This window comes from Anabrus simplex, chromosome 7, assembly GCF_040414725.1.
Source record: "Anabrus simplex isolate iqAnaSimp1 chromosome 7, ASM4041472v1, whole genome shotgun sequence".
NCBI lineage: Eukaryota > Metazoa > Arthropoda > Insecta > Orthoptera > Tettigoniidae > Anabrus > Anabrus simplex.
Genome location: NC_090271.1, coordinates 73,957,916 through 73,973,976, shown reverse-complemented (window position 1 = coordinate 73,973,976; position 16,061 = coordinate 73,957,916). Strand labels below are relative to the sequence as shown.

General features: G+C 40.2%; 1 protein-coding gene across 1 annotated transcript in view; it reads right to left on the bottom strand.

Annotated features, from left to right (window-relative positions):
• The window catches only part of Nup133 (nuclear pore complex protein Nup133), a 314,729-nt gene that overhangs the window by 141,134 nt on the left and 157,534 nt on the right, over positions 1–16,061 (bottom strand). Inside the window, exon 11 of the mRNA XM_067151176.2 lies at positions 10,673–10,779. Within this exon, the coding sequence (XP_067007277.2) occupies positions 10,673–10,779 (107 nt within the window). The remainder of the gene's footprint in view (positions 1–10,672; positions 10,780–16,061) is intronic.

Genomic DNA, 16,061 nt, shown 5'->3' with positions numbered 1-16,061 from the left:
ACGTTTGATAGAGACTGTAAGATCAGATGTGGAGGAGAGAGGATACAAATGGGAGGATGTACAGGAACAGAAGATGTATGAAGACAGAAGGAGATGGCGAGCACTTGTACACCACACTCGGGAAACTGGAGTTGGGAAATGATGATGATGATGATGATGATGATGATGATGATGATGATGATGAAAGTAGTTTGTTAGGCATTAAAAAATAGGAGATTTTTTGCATGTCCCCAGTGGGGTGGAAAGGAACTGGTTAGTGGGTTGGAAAGGAACTAGTTTGGACTATGACGTTATAGATATTACTAAGTAGTCGAAGGAAAAGGACCAGGGCTTCTTCGATATGTCTATATGTAATTTGATCTAGTCTGGGAGCTTAGTTCTTTTTTGTATTTTAAAACCTTGTGTATATCTTGTACTGTAATAGGAATGTTTAGAAGATGTTGTTGTTCTAAAAGTGGAAGGGGTTCGAAGGTGGGATGTAATGGTGTTTTTGTGATATCTGTTTATTCGGTTATTATTTCATGATCTGGGTGATAGAAGTTAGAATCTGTAGATGGAGCTAAAACGTGTCTGTAGCGACCTGCGAAGAGATCAGCTTTTGTTTTTGGATCACTTGGTGCGGTGTTGTTGTGAATTAATGGATAATGAGGAAATTCTTTTTTGGTTTGTGTTAGTTGTTTCAATTTAGTCCAGTATTTACATGTGTCACTAATGCTGGATAGTTTGGTGCAAGTGTTATTCCAGGATTTCTATTTTATGGGTTTAATAAAGGAGCAGGTGTATGGGAAAGTTGTTCTGTGTTCGAAGATAGACTTTGTACAGGTCATGTGAATATTGTAGTAGTTGAAGAGCTCTAGGTGGGAGTGGTGGTTTTGAAGGGTGGGAAGTATGGCGGGGTATGTGGAGTTGATCTGCAGTAGTTAGGGTGTTTCAAGTTGTTTAACTGTGTTTTGTAGCTCTTCTTGATTTGTCAGTGTTGTAATGTTGTGAATCATAACTGTGATAGTTTGTAGGCTGACCATTCAGTGCTGTTGTATTGTTGTACTGGCGGGGGTCATTGGTTACGTTGGAAAGGGTTTGTTCATAGGTTCGGTAACATTAGTAGACATAGTATATGCTCACTGCCGATAGATGGCAGCATAAGACTGTCATTATTATCTGCTAAGGCTGGAGAAATGATGATGATGATGTCAGGGGTGTTATTCGATATAGGTCGGGTATGGGAAGGGAATAGTATGTAAACACCCCAGATGACATGTAAGAGTTGTTCATATGTTCTCTGTTGAGCACTGACGCATGATGCAACATTAAAATCTGCCATAATCAGGTTGTAAATTCTTCTTCTTCTACTTCTTCTTCTTCTTCTTCTTCTTCTTCTTCTTCTTCTTCTTCTTCTTCTTCTTCTTCTTCTTCTTCTTCTTCGGATCACTTTAGTCAGTCCGTCGTTCAGATCTCTTTGAAGGGATTGTTCGGGCTTTGCGGTCCTCCCAGTACTTCTTCAGACACTCCGATCTTCGTGCCCTTTCCTCAGTTGAAAATGTGCGTGTTGTTGGTTTGTTTTGTGTGAGGGTAAAGCGGAGGTTTGTATTCTCAAGTTTTGTATTCAATTTTATCTTATTTGTGATGTCTTCTGTTGTTAGGCCTATTTCCTACAGATCCTCTCTTACTTCTCTGATCCATTTACATCCTGTTGTGGTATTTTTTTGAGACGAGATTGTGTTGTACTAGTTGTTTCAAAAGTCTCGAATCCTGCATCCTCATGATATGTCCAAAGAATCCCAGTCTCCTCTTACGCATAGTATCTGTATTGGGTTCTAGTTCTTTGTACATGACTTTGTGACGTATTAACCGCCACTGTCCATCTTTCTGGTACTTTTTGTTGATGCAGATTCTTCCAATCCTCCTTTCAATTTTCTGAAGTCTGTCAGTCTTTGATTGTTTATTGAGGTAAAAGAGTGTTTCTGCTGCATATGTAGCTTCTGGTTTTATAACTGTGTTGTAGTGTTTTAATTTTGTATTTACTGATAGACATTTCTTTTTGTAGATATCCCATGTTAATTTTTGTGCTTTAGCTAATCTATTTGTTCTTATTTAGATTGAGAATTTTTCATTTAGGTTATGTGTTATTACTTCTCCAAGATATTTAAATTGAGTTACTATTTTGATTTTATTACCATTTATGGTGACTTCTTTTAGCTGTGTTGGTTTTTGGGGTATAATTCCTGTTTTTTCAAATGATATTTTGAGGCCAATTTTATTTGCAATGTTTTGAAGTTCTGATTTCTGGGATTTTTCTTTTATGTCCACTGCTAGTAATGCTAAATCGTCAGCAAAACCCAGGAAATTTGTTTTGATTTTTCGGCCAACCTTTATTTTGGGGGGAAATTTCCGAAACCATTCCCCCATTACCATTTCTAGAGCACAGTTAAATAATAGTGGTGAGAGCCCATCTCCCTGCCGTAGTCCAGTTTTAATTTCAAATGTGTCTGATGTTTCACCCCTAAACTTCACTTTTGATTTGGTGTTGGTGAGAGTCAATTTTATCATGTTTATTAATTTGGGGTGTAGTCCAAGGTGTCTTAAAATTTTAAACGGAGATTCTCTATGGATGCAATCATAAGCTTTCTTGAAATCTGCAAATGTTATCACCATATCTCTGTTTCTTCTCCTGTTATAGTCCATTATCAACTTAAGACTCATGATCTGATCAGGACAGCTCCTCCATGGTCTGAAACCTCCTTGATATTCCCCTAGTTCTTTCTCAAGTTGTAAACTTATCCTATTAAGGATGATTATTGAAAATATTTTGTATGTTATGTCTGGCAGCGAGATTCCCCGAATTTATTAGGGTCGGTTTTGTCTCCTTTTTTGTGCAGTGGATGAACGAGGGCTGTTGTCCAGTGTTCTGGTAGTTCTTCTTTAATCCAGATAGAGACAAGTTGTTGATGGAGGGCAACTTTTGCTGATGTTCCTGCATATTTCCAGATTTCCGCATTTCCATTTATGTATTCAACAAATTGTTTAGGTGGAGGTGAAGTGGGGGGGAGTGTAAATTGTGGATATTGCAATGTTTTTATTACCAATGGTAATTTTGATTATTAAATTTTCAGTTTGATATTCTCATAATTGGTGGTAGTGTATTTTTGATGGGGTAGATTAGTGTACACTAACTGCTACCTTTCCTTGGCCCCTGTCAGGACGGTCAGAGCAGTAGAATGTGTGATTCTGATTTGTGGTTTTTATCTTTTAGTTAAGAATGTATCATTAAAAATGATGACATTCGAGTTGTATTGTTTGGTCTGTAATTCAATCAGCGGTTGGTTAGTTCTTAGAGAACATAAGTTCCTGTAGTAGACTTTCACTTATTAAGTAGTGGAGATGGATTTAGTGGAAAGATGCACAATGCATTTTTGTCCCTGAATACGTGGCATCCAGATGAGTCTGGAATACCAACCAAGTCGCTAATTGAATCTGATCAAGGACGTCAGAACGTTGGAATGGTAGAACATTCTGAAGGACCAGGGTGTTGAACCTAAGAATGTTCTCCGTGGAGAGGGGAGAAGGTTGGGGAAGGAAGGTCAATGGGTGTGATGGGTAGGATGTTTTCGGGTTGGGTTGGGATAGGTTGGGGTTTACCCCTACATTCATCTGAAATGACTTTCATGACAAGTATTCACTTCGGTGAGCCTTGTTAATGCAGTTTGCAGATGAATGATTACTACTGCAGATGGCGCATACCTGTACTCAGAAGCATGGCTGGTTGGGTGGATGGTCATAGCCCTGGCAGCGCTAACATGTCAGCGTTGTGGTAGAGACGACCTTGATGGTTCTGCACGGTGACAGTCAATGTAGAAGAGGGCGCTATCTCGTAGCAGCTGGTCCAGCAGCGAGGTGTCACGTGACAGAATCCGCATTAATGAGGTTGACCCTTTGTCATTCCTGATGAAGATAGTTTTGAAAATTTGCAGTCCGTGTCGTTCTAGCTGGGCTGCAACCTCGTCCTCTGAATAGCTACAGTCTACACCATAGACCACTACTGACAATCTGGGCGCTAGGTGCATGGGTGCTGTGTTGTGCCTCGGTTGTTGTGACATGTTTTGAGCCACAGCATGCTTTCCGAAGTGTGCTAGCTGATGGCGTTGACCAGCACTGAATAGAAAGGTCTGAATGTCTTAACACGTTGAGTGCCGAGCCGATTGTAGCACACTATTCCACTGGTGCCAGGCATGTTTTTGAATTGCATTCCGCTGGTGCCAAAGCAATTGTACACGTTGTAGTCTGTTTATATAATCTTGGGATGTATTTATATGATGTACTAAGTAAATTTTATCTCACCATACCATGGTCATGTGTGACGCCATATGGTGTCACATCATTTTTTTAGGAAAGATAAAATATAGCGTGACGCCATACGGCGTCACAGAATTTTTTGTCATGGAATGTGTAATACGAATTTCAAATACGGGATATTTATTTGCTAATTCAAATTAACGCAATATTTATGAAAACCTAGTAAAATGCAAAACAAGTACTTATATTACATTACATATTGTTGTGAACAGTTTTCTGTTAACTGTAAACAATGAAAATATGCGTCTCGGCACGCCCGAGTTCTTGTTACTTGTAATTTTTCAAACCTTAATGGCATCGTTGTTCTAACATCGTCCTTTGTACACTTGTTTCATGTGCTATTTTCATATTTACGTTTTGCACATCTAATCGGGAAGTTAAGGGGAGCGCGCTAACTATACGCTACCTGGCTGCTAGCGCACCTCGACGCAGCCCGGTTGGTTCACGTCCGCTGCTTCGCTCCTCCCTACCTCTCCGCCACACCCCGATACTCCCGCGACACTTCTAATTTTATGACTATTTATTTGTTCAATTTTGGCGTGTAAACTTGCGCTGGGTACATGCAGTTTTCACCTTAGCATTCTACTGCCTCCCACGAATATTCCTACCAAATTTCAACCGAATCCGAGTGTAACACATGTATGTGTTCCCTCGTAAGATTATTACCAATATCTTCCATTTGTTATATTTTTGCACAACTATATAAACTGAGTGATAATACGTACGTAAACGAGGAATAAACAATGCCTGGCGCGCTTTCACCTGTGACAATGACCACTGGCCAGTCAGTGGCTTCGGAAGAATACTGTGGCGCCACATGGTGGCATAGAGTAAAAATACGTAGGTGGAATAGACCCTGAAGTTCGCCCTTTCACGTAGTACCAATTTTACGCGCATAGATGTCACAGCTGATTATCTATGGTGCATCGCCTGAAACTCAACTGTGCCGCCATATGGCGTCACGCCAACTCTGATTTCAAGAACGGTGTGCCGCCATATGGCGTCACGCCATCTCAGATTTGAAGACCACCGTGACGCCATATGGCGGCACGTGGCACCCAACGTGTTAATGTTGTAGTTCTCCTTACTTCTTTGTATTTCCAAGTTGTATTCCTTTTGAACACTTGGGAGAAACTTTGATGGAATGAATTGCCTTCGGCTGGTTTTTGTCTGGGTCCGACCTCCTTAATTTGATGATGAAAAATGATACCCGTAGCAGTTCCACTGCGGATACGCACTTGGTCGGGTAGTGCGGGGTTCCAGGCTGCTTCTGCGTAGCTCATGGTAGAGTGTTGCATATAGCATGGCGAGTGGTTTCCAGATGGCAGGTGGAATGGTTCCACAATTTCTGTTGTACTAATGCCACGTGGCAACATTCCATGGGCCGACTGGAGTCCTATACTGGAAAGCAGGGTGAATGTGCTCGCCGTGGATAGGCTTGGCTCCAGATTGATTGCCCTGTGTTTTCTTCCCTCTGGGCTAGGCGAGTCCCTGTCCATTTTTCTCCTCGGCAGTCAAATGGTTTCCTCTTCCGTGGAGGAGGTGGGTGATTGTGAATGCTCTGGTGTCTGAGAATCAAATCTTGCTGGGATACTCATGGCAGCACCTGGCATAGCTGGGCGGTACCTGATTGTAGTCCCAGTGGGGGTACACATGGCAGCATCTGGTGTAGCTGGGCCGTACCTGATTGATGAGCCCAAATTGGCACAGTGGGGCGAAACGCTGGCAACAGGAATGAGTTAGCTGGAAAATTTGTAATGTCCAATAACGGACCAGTTACACTAGTATTATAAATTTACTCATTCGGGACGAATATTTCAGGTTCCCTATGGGAATCAAATTCTGTAACATCTGATGGCCTAGCAATCATCAATTTTTGAAAAGGAGAAAGTCTCTCATAGAGCAATGGCACTGCTGGTGGCTCTAAGTAGCCTATTCAGTGGTCTTCACGGTATGCACTAGCCATGCATCTTGGTAGGTGTGCTATCACCAACTAATGAGTCCTAATTGGCACACTGGGGCAAAACGCTGACAACAGAAATGAGTTAGCTGGGAAATTTATTATGTCCAACAATTGACCGATTATATTGGCATTATAAATTTACTAATTTGGGACAAATATTTCAGGTTCTGCATGGGTATTGATTTCTGTAACGTGATGGCCTACCAAGCATCAATTTTTGGAAAAGAGACGAAGCCCCTCATAGTAAATTGGCACGGCCAATGGCTCTAAGTCATCTACACAGTGGCCTCCGCAGTATGCAGTAGCCATGTGTCTTGGTAGGTGTGCTAGTTACCAACTGATGAGCCCAAATTGGCACACTGGGGAAAAACGCTGGCAACAGGAATGAGTTACAGTAGAAGTCCGTTATAGTGAGAATTCTTAACAGCGAAATTTTACTCGCTACAGCAGATTGTCGTTATACCCGATTTTTTTATAAAAGTCGGAAGAACCCACATACACATTAAAATCAGTATGATTAGGCAATCAGTTTGTTCGAAAAGTGCATTTCTGAGGATGATATCCACACTACGGCTAACTTCTTTATTTTTCGTGAAAGTGTGAGTTTAATTTCATTCTGAAAAAATTATAGTACAATATTTCTCTAAAACCAAGACGAACCTCACTTCTTCCTTCAAAAATGTAAATCAGTCTCAAAAAGTGCTTTGTAAAATCATATAAATGCCTTTGTTGTACAGTATGCATTTTAGACGCCGAACAATGGCTTTTGATATGCCGTACTTTTTGCGGCTGCACAATTATTCTTTATTTATGCGGGTTTAATGACCATTAACTTAAAATTGGCATTGTAATACCGAAGAGAACCTGTTGAAAATTTGCCGGCAATACCTATTCCATGTGTCTCTACAATATGACGATCCATCAGGAAAATATTCTTGCTGCCTATAAAACTGTTACTTTTACTCAGCGTCAGATATAACCGGCAACTACTACGTGCACGTCTCACTTGCCGGTTTCAGCAAACTTCAGCAGCTAGCGATGGATAGGCCTAATCACGGACGTTGAAAGCAAGGAAAGAGTTTATTGCGCCATGGTATGTCCATTCTGCCCTTGAGTTTTTCGTGCACATTCCTTACAATTTCATCTTCGACTTCTTTAAAGTGTCCTTGTTGCAGACCACTGAATGGATTTTTTGTACAGTACACATTTTTTTAGCTACCTTTGTCTTCATGATAACACCAAATATTGGCTTTAGTTAGGCCTATGCACAATCATTCTACATTACCAAATGTTCAATAACCATTAACTTAAAATTGGCATCATAATATCGATGAGAACCTGTTGTTAATTTGCCAGCAATACCTGTTCCGCGTATCTTTACAAAACGACTATCCATCACAAAAATGTTCCTGCTGTCTATAAAACTTAATTTTACTCTCTCAAACTCGCTAGCTGCTTTACGTCGCACCGACACAGATAGGTCTAATGGCGACGATGGGACAGAAAATGCATAGGAATGGGAAGGAAGCAAAAGGTACAGCCCCAGTATTTGCCTGGTGTGAAAATGGGAAACCACGGAAAACCATTTTCAGGGCTGCCGACAGTAGGGTTCGAACCCACTATCTCCCGGATGTGAGATCAAGGCTATGCGCTCCTAACTGCACGGCCAACTCGCACGGTAAACTTAATTTTACTAAGCGTCAGGTACAGTAGACGCGTTATAACTCTGCCACTGATCTCGTCTTTATAAAAATTCGAAGGCTCGCATGTTTTGATGCCATTCTGCAGATTTGAGAAACGTTTTTGTAGAGGCTGATAGAACGCCATTCTCTCTTTATTATTTCCCAAGATCCAGTGACGTTACACACAGGCACTGTACAACCGGTTGTCGCGGCTATCAGTGTATAATAAAGAGATGGTCGTTTATTGTCAACTAGTTTTGAGTTTAAGTACGCGTGTGGGAGTGAAAAGAAGTAGCATGATTACCGCTGTATTTGCCAGTGGTATTCGTTACTGTTAGGCCGGGAATGCAAGACAACCCTTGATTTTTTCGCATGAAATTCTGAGGGAAAAAAACATCGTCTTGGATTCAGAGAAATATGGTATCACTCAGAGGCTTCTGTGGCAAACATTTCAGATATCTTCTTCAAACGGCGTTGCCTAACCTATCCATATATGAATCATGAAAACATATTTGTAATGCATGTAGAGAAGTGATAACCTCCTCGCTAAAAATTTACATGTTAATAGCCTTTCTGAAATGCAACTAGACGTGAGAAAATATGAACTCTCCTCTGAGATCGGTGATGTACTCTGCCATATTTTGAGATGTATCATATTCTTACCTAACTTCTGCCTATATTTTTAACAAGTTAATAACTGCTATTGGCCACATTATTTACACATTTATTACAAAAACGTGTTATCCTCTTTCATTTCAAATTTTCCTTAGATTACAGAAGTCGACGTGTATTAATGATCGACTCCAACATCACCTTCGAATTTCGATGAGAAAGTACGCAAGTGCACATAATGAGAAAACTATACCGTACCGAAGATGACTGATCACATTTTGTGGCAAACATCTCAGTTTTCTTATTCAAACAACGTCACCTATCCTAACTTAACCGCACTATACATATGATGTAAACACGCTTCCAGCACCAGTAGAGAAATTATAACCTTCTTGCTATATATTTACATGATAATAGCCTTTCCGTAATTTAACCAGATGCGAGAAAAATATAAACAAACCTCTGAAATCACTTATGCACTCTGCCGTATCTCGAGGTTATCCCATTCTTACTTAATTGCAGCATTTAGCATTTAAATTAAGCGATCGTATAGTCAGCCTTTATTTTTAATGAGTTAACAACAGTTATCTGACACATTTACGCATTTATTACGAAAAGTGTCCTCTTTCATTTCAAATTTTGTCGGGTATTACTAATCGACGCCGACATCGCCTTTGAATATCGACGAGGAGAAAATTCGCTAGTGGAAATAGCGAGGAAACTATACCGAAGGTAATTTATCGCATGCAACGTAATCGCTGGGGTGCATAAATATTGGTAACGGGAAAAATCGCGCGTGCATAAGCATTCGTAATAATGGATGCATCAGTGATAGGGCTCTTGCGGTAACCGAAGGATAATACACAGTTTAATATAGGAATTTTGAACAGACAGCAAAAAATTGGCATTAAAACGGGGTTCTCGTTATATGCCGTATTCGCTATAGCGGACTTCTACTGTACCTAGAAAATTTACAACGTCCAACAACGGACCAATTGGTACTACTGATGTTATAGATTATTTCACATTCAAGATGGTGCCTGTTTTAATATGTCTAATTTCTTTGTTATAAACTACACTTTCAATAAAAGACATACACCTAGACCTCGTTACATGCGATAATTACGTCCCGCGGAATTATCGCGCATAGAGAATTCACGTAAATCGAGATTCATTTTATATATAAAGTACAGGGTTAGGTTTCCGTTCACTTACATATTAAGTTTAAAATAGCAGAGATCTTAGTACTTTTACAAAATATAATCATTATCTTGTTTCTGAAACAGATTTTAATGCAAACTTTATACACTTAAAAATTTAACACTGAAGCACACAATAATAAACTAAACTCTGCATACAAGCTCTTGGCTTTAGCTTGAATAGCAGCTCCGGAGAGATGCATGTGTTGTTGGTTGTGATGCTCAATCCAATCCATTCTTTCAATCGCTTCCGAGCGAGATTTGGTCACTCTAGTCACACGTAAGTTAGTAGAAGATTGAGCAGTTTTTCGAATTGATTCCGCATTGTCAGGAATAGTTCTCACAGTGGATTCACTAAGTCCCAAAGCATGGTGAATGTCATCAATACGCTCACTTTTCTCACACCGGTAGCGATCCAAAACTTCTAACATTGTTTCTAACGAATACGACCGTGGTACATGCTTCTTTCCTTCGACAGGTTCAATTTCTTTCCTTTTGCCCGGCGTTTTAAACACGAAACCTGTCAGGTGTAACTTCACAGCTCTCTGACCGGAAATGACGATTCACGTCTCGACAAACACAGCAGAAGACGCTAGTAGAGATGCGCTTGCCCCGTTTAACCTTCCCGCGCGACGTAGTGTACGTTACAGAGTTTGGCAAGCAGGTCTGTACCTGCCTCAAGACATTACAGCTTCCACGTAGTTAATAGATGGCAGCACTAGACTTAAAACCAAAATCACGGATAACGAATCCATGTATAATGGGGTTTACCTGTACTCTACAATTTTGTTACAAAAACAGAGAAAAGTGTGTGTCAATTATGCAGATAAACAGAGTACACAAAATTATTAAAACTAATTTCTTACCTTCTCCCAAAGCTGAACATCTTTAAGAAACGAGATGTACAGTTTCAAGGCTGTACTTTTATCCTCTAGCTGGTGAAGAATCTGGAGAGATGAGTATGTTAATAATGCTGAAAACAATTACAGATATCTAAATATATCACATTCACATTAATCAGCATAAATGAAATGTACACATAATAATAACAAAATACAATTAAACAGAGCCAATCAATACAAGACAGGGTGAACAACACTGAGGTGCTGAATTGGATGGGCAAGGAGATGGAAGTACTCTACAAAATCATACAAAATAAACTCCAATAATGTGGCCATGACTCAGAACAAGTACCGCTTCTAGCAGCTAATCACAGAAGGCAAGATCGAAGGATGGCACAGACAAGGGACAAGGAAGATCTCCTAGCTCAACAATTTGTGGGAATGGATTGAACTTGACTCTGCATTTCTGTTTCAAACAGCAGCCTCCAAGGAAAACATTGCAGAGATGACTGCCAATCTCAGACACACAGATGGCACATAAATACTGTCAGAAGAAGAAGAAGAAGAAGAAGAAGAAGAAGAAGAAGAAGAAGAAGAAGAAGAAGATGAAGAAGGCGAAGAAGAAGAAGAAGAAGAAGAAGAAGAAGAAGAAGAATCAATATAAAACTCCTACTACAGTTTCCAAAAATGGTCCTGCAGCAGTCTTTTTCTAGCTTACTACTTCTTCGGTTCACTGCCCACAGGTTGACTTTCAGCAGTCTTCCACTTTTGTTTTTTTGTTTTTTTGCTAGGGGCTTTACGTCGCACCGACACAGATAGGTCTTATGGCGACGATGGGATGGGAAAGGCCTAGGAGTTGGAAGGAAGCGGCCGTGGCCTTAATTAAGGTACAGCCTGGTGTGAAAATGGGAAACCACGGAAAACCATCTTCAGGGCTGCCGACAGTGGGGCTCGAACCCACGATCTCCCAGATGCAAGCTCACAGCCGCGCACCTCTACGCGCACGGCCAACTCGCCCGGTAACAGAAGTGGAAGTGGCCATTCATTTGTCACCAGATGGCTCAATCATACACGGTACAGCACTAGCATTTGAAGTGGAAGCTGACGGAACTATCAGAATCAGTCTGAGAGGGAGTCACGTAACATAACAGGTGTACACACACATAAAAGTATGAAACTGACACAATCCTGGAATGAAACATCTGGTGATGAGGAATGTAACGATTTGGAAAACACCGAAATGATACTAGAATAGTGAAGGGACAGGGAAGGGAACTCCCTACGTAAATTCTTAATGGCTGGCAACCCTGTATTAATTGATAGGCACTGTCCCTGTTGAAACTGTTAGGATTTCTACGTATTTCCACAGCTTCCCATATAAACTTGGACCTGTAGTGTCTAGTATGGATAAAAGCTCGAGCATCTTGGAACACGACATCATGACCCAACGATAGGGCGTGCTCAGTTATTACTGATTTGTCTGGCTGGTTGAGACGAATATTTTGTTCATGTTCCTTCATACGAGTACCTATGGACCGGCATCTGTGGCCAACGTATACCTCGCCGCAGGTACAAGGAATTTTGTATACCCCAGGATGTAAAAGTAGGGACAATTTGTCCTTGGTTTCACCTAGACTGTGAGCCATTTTAGTGACTGTGTCAAACACGGTTTTTATATTGTGTTTGTGGAGGACCTTATCAATATATCACAAATATTATTATAATATTTATAGATGCACCCGTTCAATACAATACAATACAATATAATCCACTATTTCATGTGGTTAAAATTTATACATAATACATAAAAGTCATAGGTACATGTTTCACCCTTTTTTTACGGGCATCATCAGCCTATATCAATCTGAAACATTAATGGATATGGATTCTTTCTAATATTATAAGCTATAGAGTAAAATGTATAACGTGCTCCAAATTTTTCAACTATTCTACCTGATTCTACGTTTGCTACGCTTGACATGCCGCTACTAACCTGTGTGTGTGTGCTCTCTTCGCCCGTCCAGTTTGTACTGTCCGTGCTGCTTACCCTCCCTCCTTTCTTCCCCTACCACCTTGCTGTGCAATGTGTACCGTCTGCTCTCGTCTTTTCTGGACGTTTCCATTGGAGTATAAATAAGGCCTGCTCTGGGCTTGATCGGCGAGTTGAATGAAGACGACGACTTGTGTGGAGGGAGGACTTTATTTTACTTACGCTAGCGGCTGGTCCGTGTGCAATGTTTCTTTTTAAATGGTGTTTAATGTTCATGATTGAAGCTCAAAGACTGCTGGACGGGTGAGCGAACTTTAAATTTATTTTCTCTTGCCATACTTCACTTTCTTTTTAATGCTGCACTTCCTGATTTCATCATGCCGTACTGGCTACAAATGACTGTTCACGGTAATAATATTGCTAGTCTGAGCTGTTGACAGTGGTGTTTTTCTTGCAACTACATTACGATCTCTTTTCAAAATTTGACTTTCAATTACGTCAAGTGATTACTGTGATATGAACCACTGGATTCCAATAGACTTGGTGAACAAACGCAAGAATAGGACTGATTGTAATTTTATTAACGCCTAGCTTCTGTTTGAAAATTTGAATTCCATCAATGTTTGTAGGTTCTATTTTTCCTAATCCCTGTCGCCAGCCTTAGGTACTGTTCTCTTTCACGTCCTTCCCTTTTTCCCCACGTTCCTGTCCCGGGTTTATCTTTTCTTCTACCTTTGGTATTGTACAGTGGCCTAATGCCTTTCAAAACTTTCTTAAATTTTCGTATTAATGGGTAATATCTGTTTACCGTTTTGTAGGATACTCCCAATGTAAACTATTGTAAAATTCATCTTGCCTCGAGTCTGTTTTCTTTAAATTCAAATTAGTGTTGTTAAATAGTCGTCCCATATCTTTTTTGGAAATCAGAAGTATTTAATCTTTAAAATATTGTTGGATTCTTTATTTATCTGTTTCACTTTCTTTGGCTTGTAAAAATCCTTCTTGGTGTTTGTGCTAATATATTATTGTTATGAAAAAACTGTTCCTTCTTTTTCCCTGATTTTTATTACGCGCATTTCCACGTCCTTTAATTATCTGTACTTACCTCGGGTTCCTCTGAAAAAATGGACACAGTAAAATGCTTCCCTATGCGCTCTGCTGAAATCCTTCACTTTGAAAATTGAAATCTGAGTACTTGTGGATGTATGGATTTTTCTGGAGTGTTGTAAAATCCTTTTTGTGGCATGCCATCACTTGCATAGATTGGTGTTTATGTTACTGCGTTAGTCGGACTAGTGTCCAAGTTCATGACTTAGTTATATTCTTCTATGATCGTGTTTGTTTTGTTGGTATTTTTACTCACCATTTCCACTCTGGTGCATTGCGAGATTATTCTGAGTGTACATACTTACCCAAAATGCGACACCCTTACCCAAGTCTATAAAACCTAACGTTACAAATGGTAGCAGACCTTTTTCTCTCATTATTACACTTCCTTTGGTAATTTTTCTATTATGGCATGCTTTTCTGATAATTTCCCCTTGGGTGAAGAAAATTCTTCTCCACCTCCTACTTATCATAATCTTTCTTTGCCTAACCCTCCCGTGAGTGACTTAATTTCTTTTTCTACTTCTACTCCTCCGAGTTCCTTCTCTTATCCTTCTACTCCTACATCCCATAACCAGTTTTCTGATCGCAAATCTTTCCCATTTTCTCACCATCATAACATGGCTCCGGATCTAGGCCCCCAGTCTTCTCCATCCATACCCCAACTTAATGCTGTTGACAGTTCTTTGAATGTTCATATTGTGAAACAATCTTTACTTCAGGTTCCGCAGTTACTCACCACTGATCCCCGTAACCTTACTATGTGGCTTTTCTCTGTTCGTAAATTTCTCAATCTCAATTTAGCATCTTTTCCTCAAATGCTTGGGTTGTTATCCGCTAAGACTACGGGTTTTTTTTCTAAATTTTGGTTGGATAACATGTCTCATTTTTCCACCTGGTATGAGTTATGTAATGCTATTCATAATTATTTTTTGCCTTATGAGATACGTTTTAAACTCAGTACCGAGTTCATTCGTCGTCACCAACTTCCGACTGAATCCGCACATGACTATTTAGATTCTATCACTACTTATAGTGATGTACTAAATATTGCCCACAATGTTGCTGAATTAATTTCGATTGTTCAGTTTTATGCTTCTCCCTCTTTTCGACAACTTTTTAATGCAATGAACCCTCCAACCTCTATGCTTCAATTATATAATCTGGCTCAATCTCATGCTTTGTCTGCGTTAAGCGATACTTCTTATTATTCTTCCGTGCCACCACCACCTGTTCCGTCTTCCCTTTCCTCCACATCATCTTCTGCACTGCGTCCTTCTAATGTTCGTTTCCCCCGTTGTCTGTTTTCGCTGTAAAGGACCGGGTCATATTTCTAAGTTTTGCACCACTCTGTCTGTGGGAAACGCCTTTCCCCCTCGCCGCTAGGCAGTCGGCGTATTCATGGGGAAAATCTGCCTTCCCACACTCTTCAGACGCCTCGCCCTACCTCTGCGATTTCCCCCATTCCATTAACTTCTTCTTATTTTTCGCCTTGCCCTACCTCTTTCCTACCTCCGACCTCTCATGTTCTCGTCACCATAAATAACCTACCCTACCCTCTCTTGCTTTGTTAGATTCTGCTGTGGCTGTTTCTCTTATTAGTTTACCATTTTTTCAATCTCTGCAATCTCTATGTCCTCAGCTCTCTTATTCTCCCTCTACTGTTCGTTGTCTCTCTGCCTGCAATCAACCTTTAGAGATCGTTGGTGCTGTTTCTTTAAATATTAAGATGCAAGATTTTTCTTGGCCTTTTTCCTTTTTGGTTGTTGAAACCTTATCATCACCTATTATTTTAGGTTTTGATTTTTTTTCCCATACTGGACTTATATTGGATTCGGTCAACTCTACGGTCTCCTTTCATTTTTCTTCTAAGTCTATTCCATTGGTTCATAGTTCTGACTTCCCCCTTTCTCATCCCTCTACCTGTTTACCTATAAATTCTGTTCATTCTGACCGCGTTCAGTCCTTACTTGAAGAGTTTTCCGATGTCATTACCCCCACCCTGGGCACCGTCAAAAATTTTTCTGCTCACATTGATCTTACCAATCCAACCCCGGTTCGTTCTTCTCCTTATTTTTTTAGTCCCCCTCGCATGAAAATTTTTAATGCCTTAGTTGATCAAATGCTTCAAACTGAGACTATTATTCCTTCATCTTCTAATTATGCCTCTCCCGCTTTCATCGTGGATAAACCCGATGGATCCTCTCGTTTTATAGTGGACTATAGAAAATTAAATTCTCGCATCCTGTATGATGCATATCCCATGCCAAAATTGCAATCTGCTTTTCAACATTTTTCAAATGCTCAGTTTTTTAC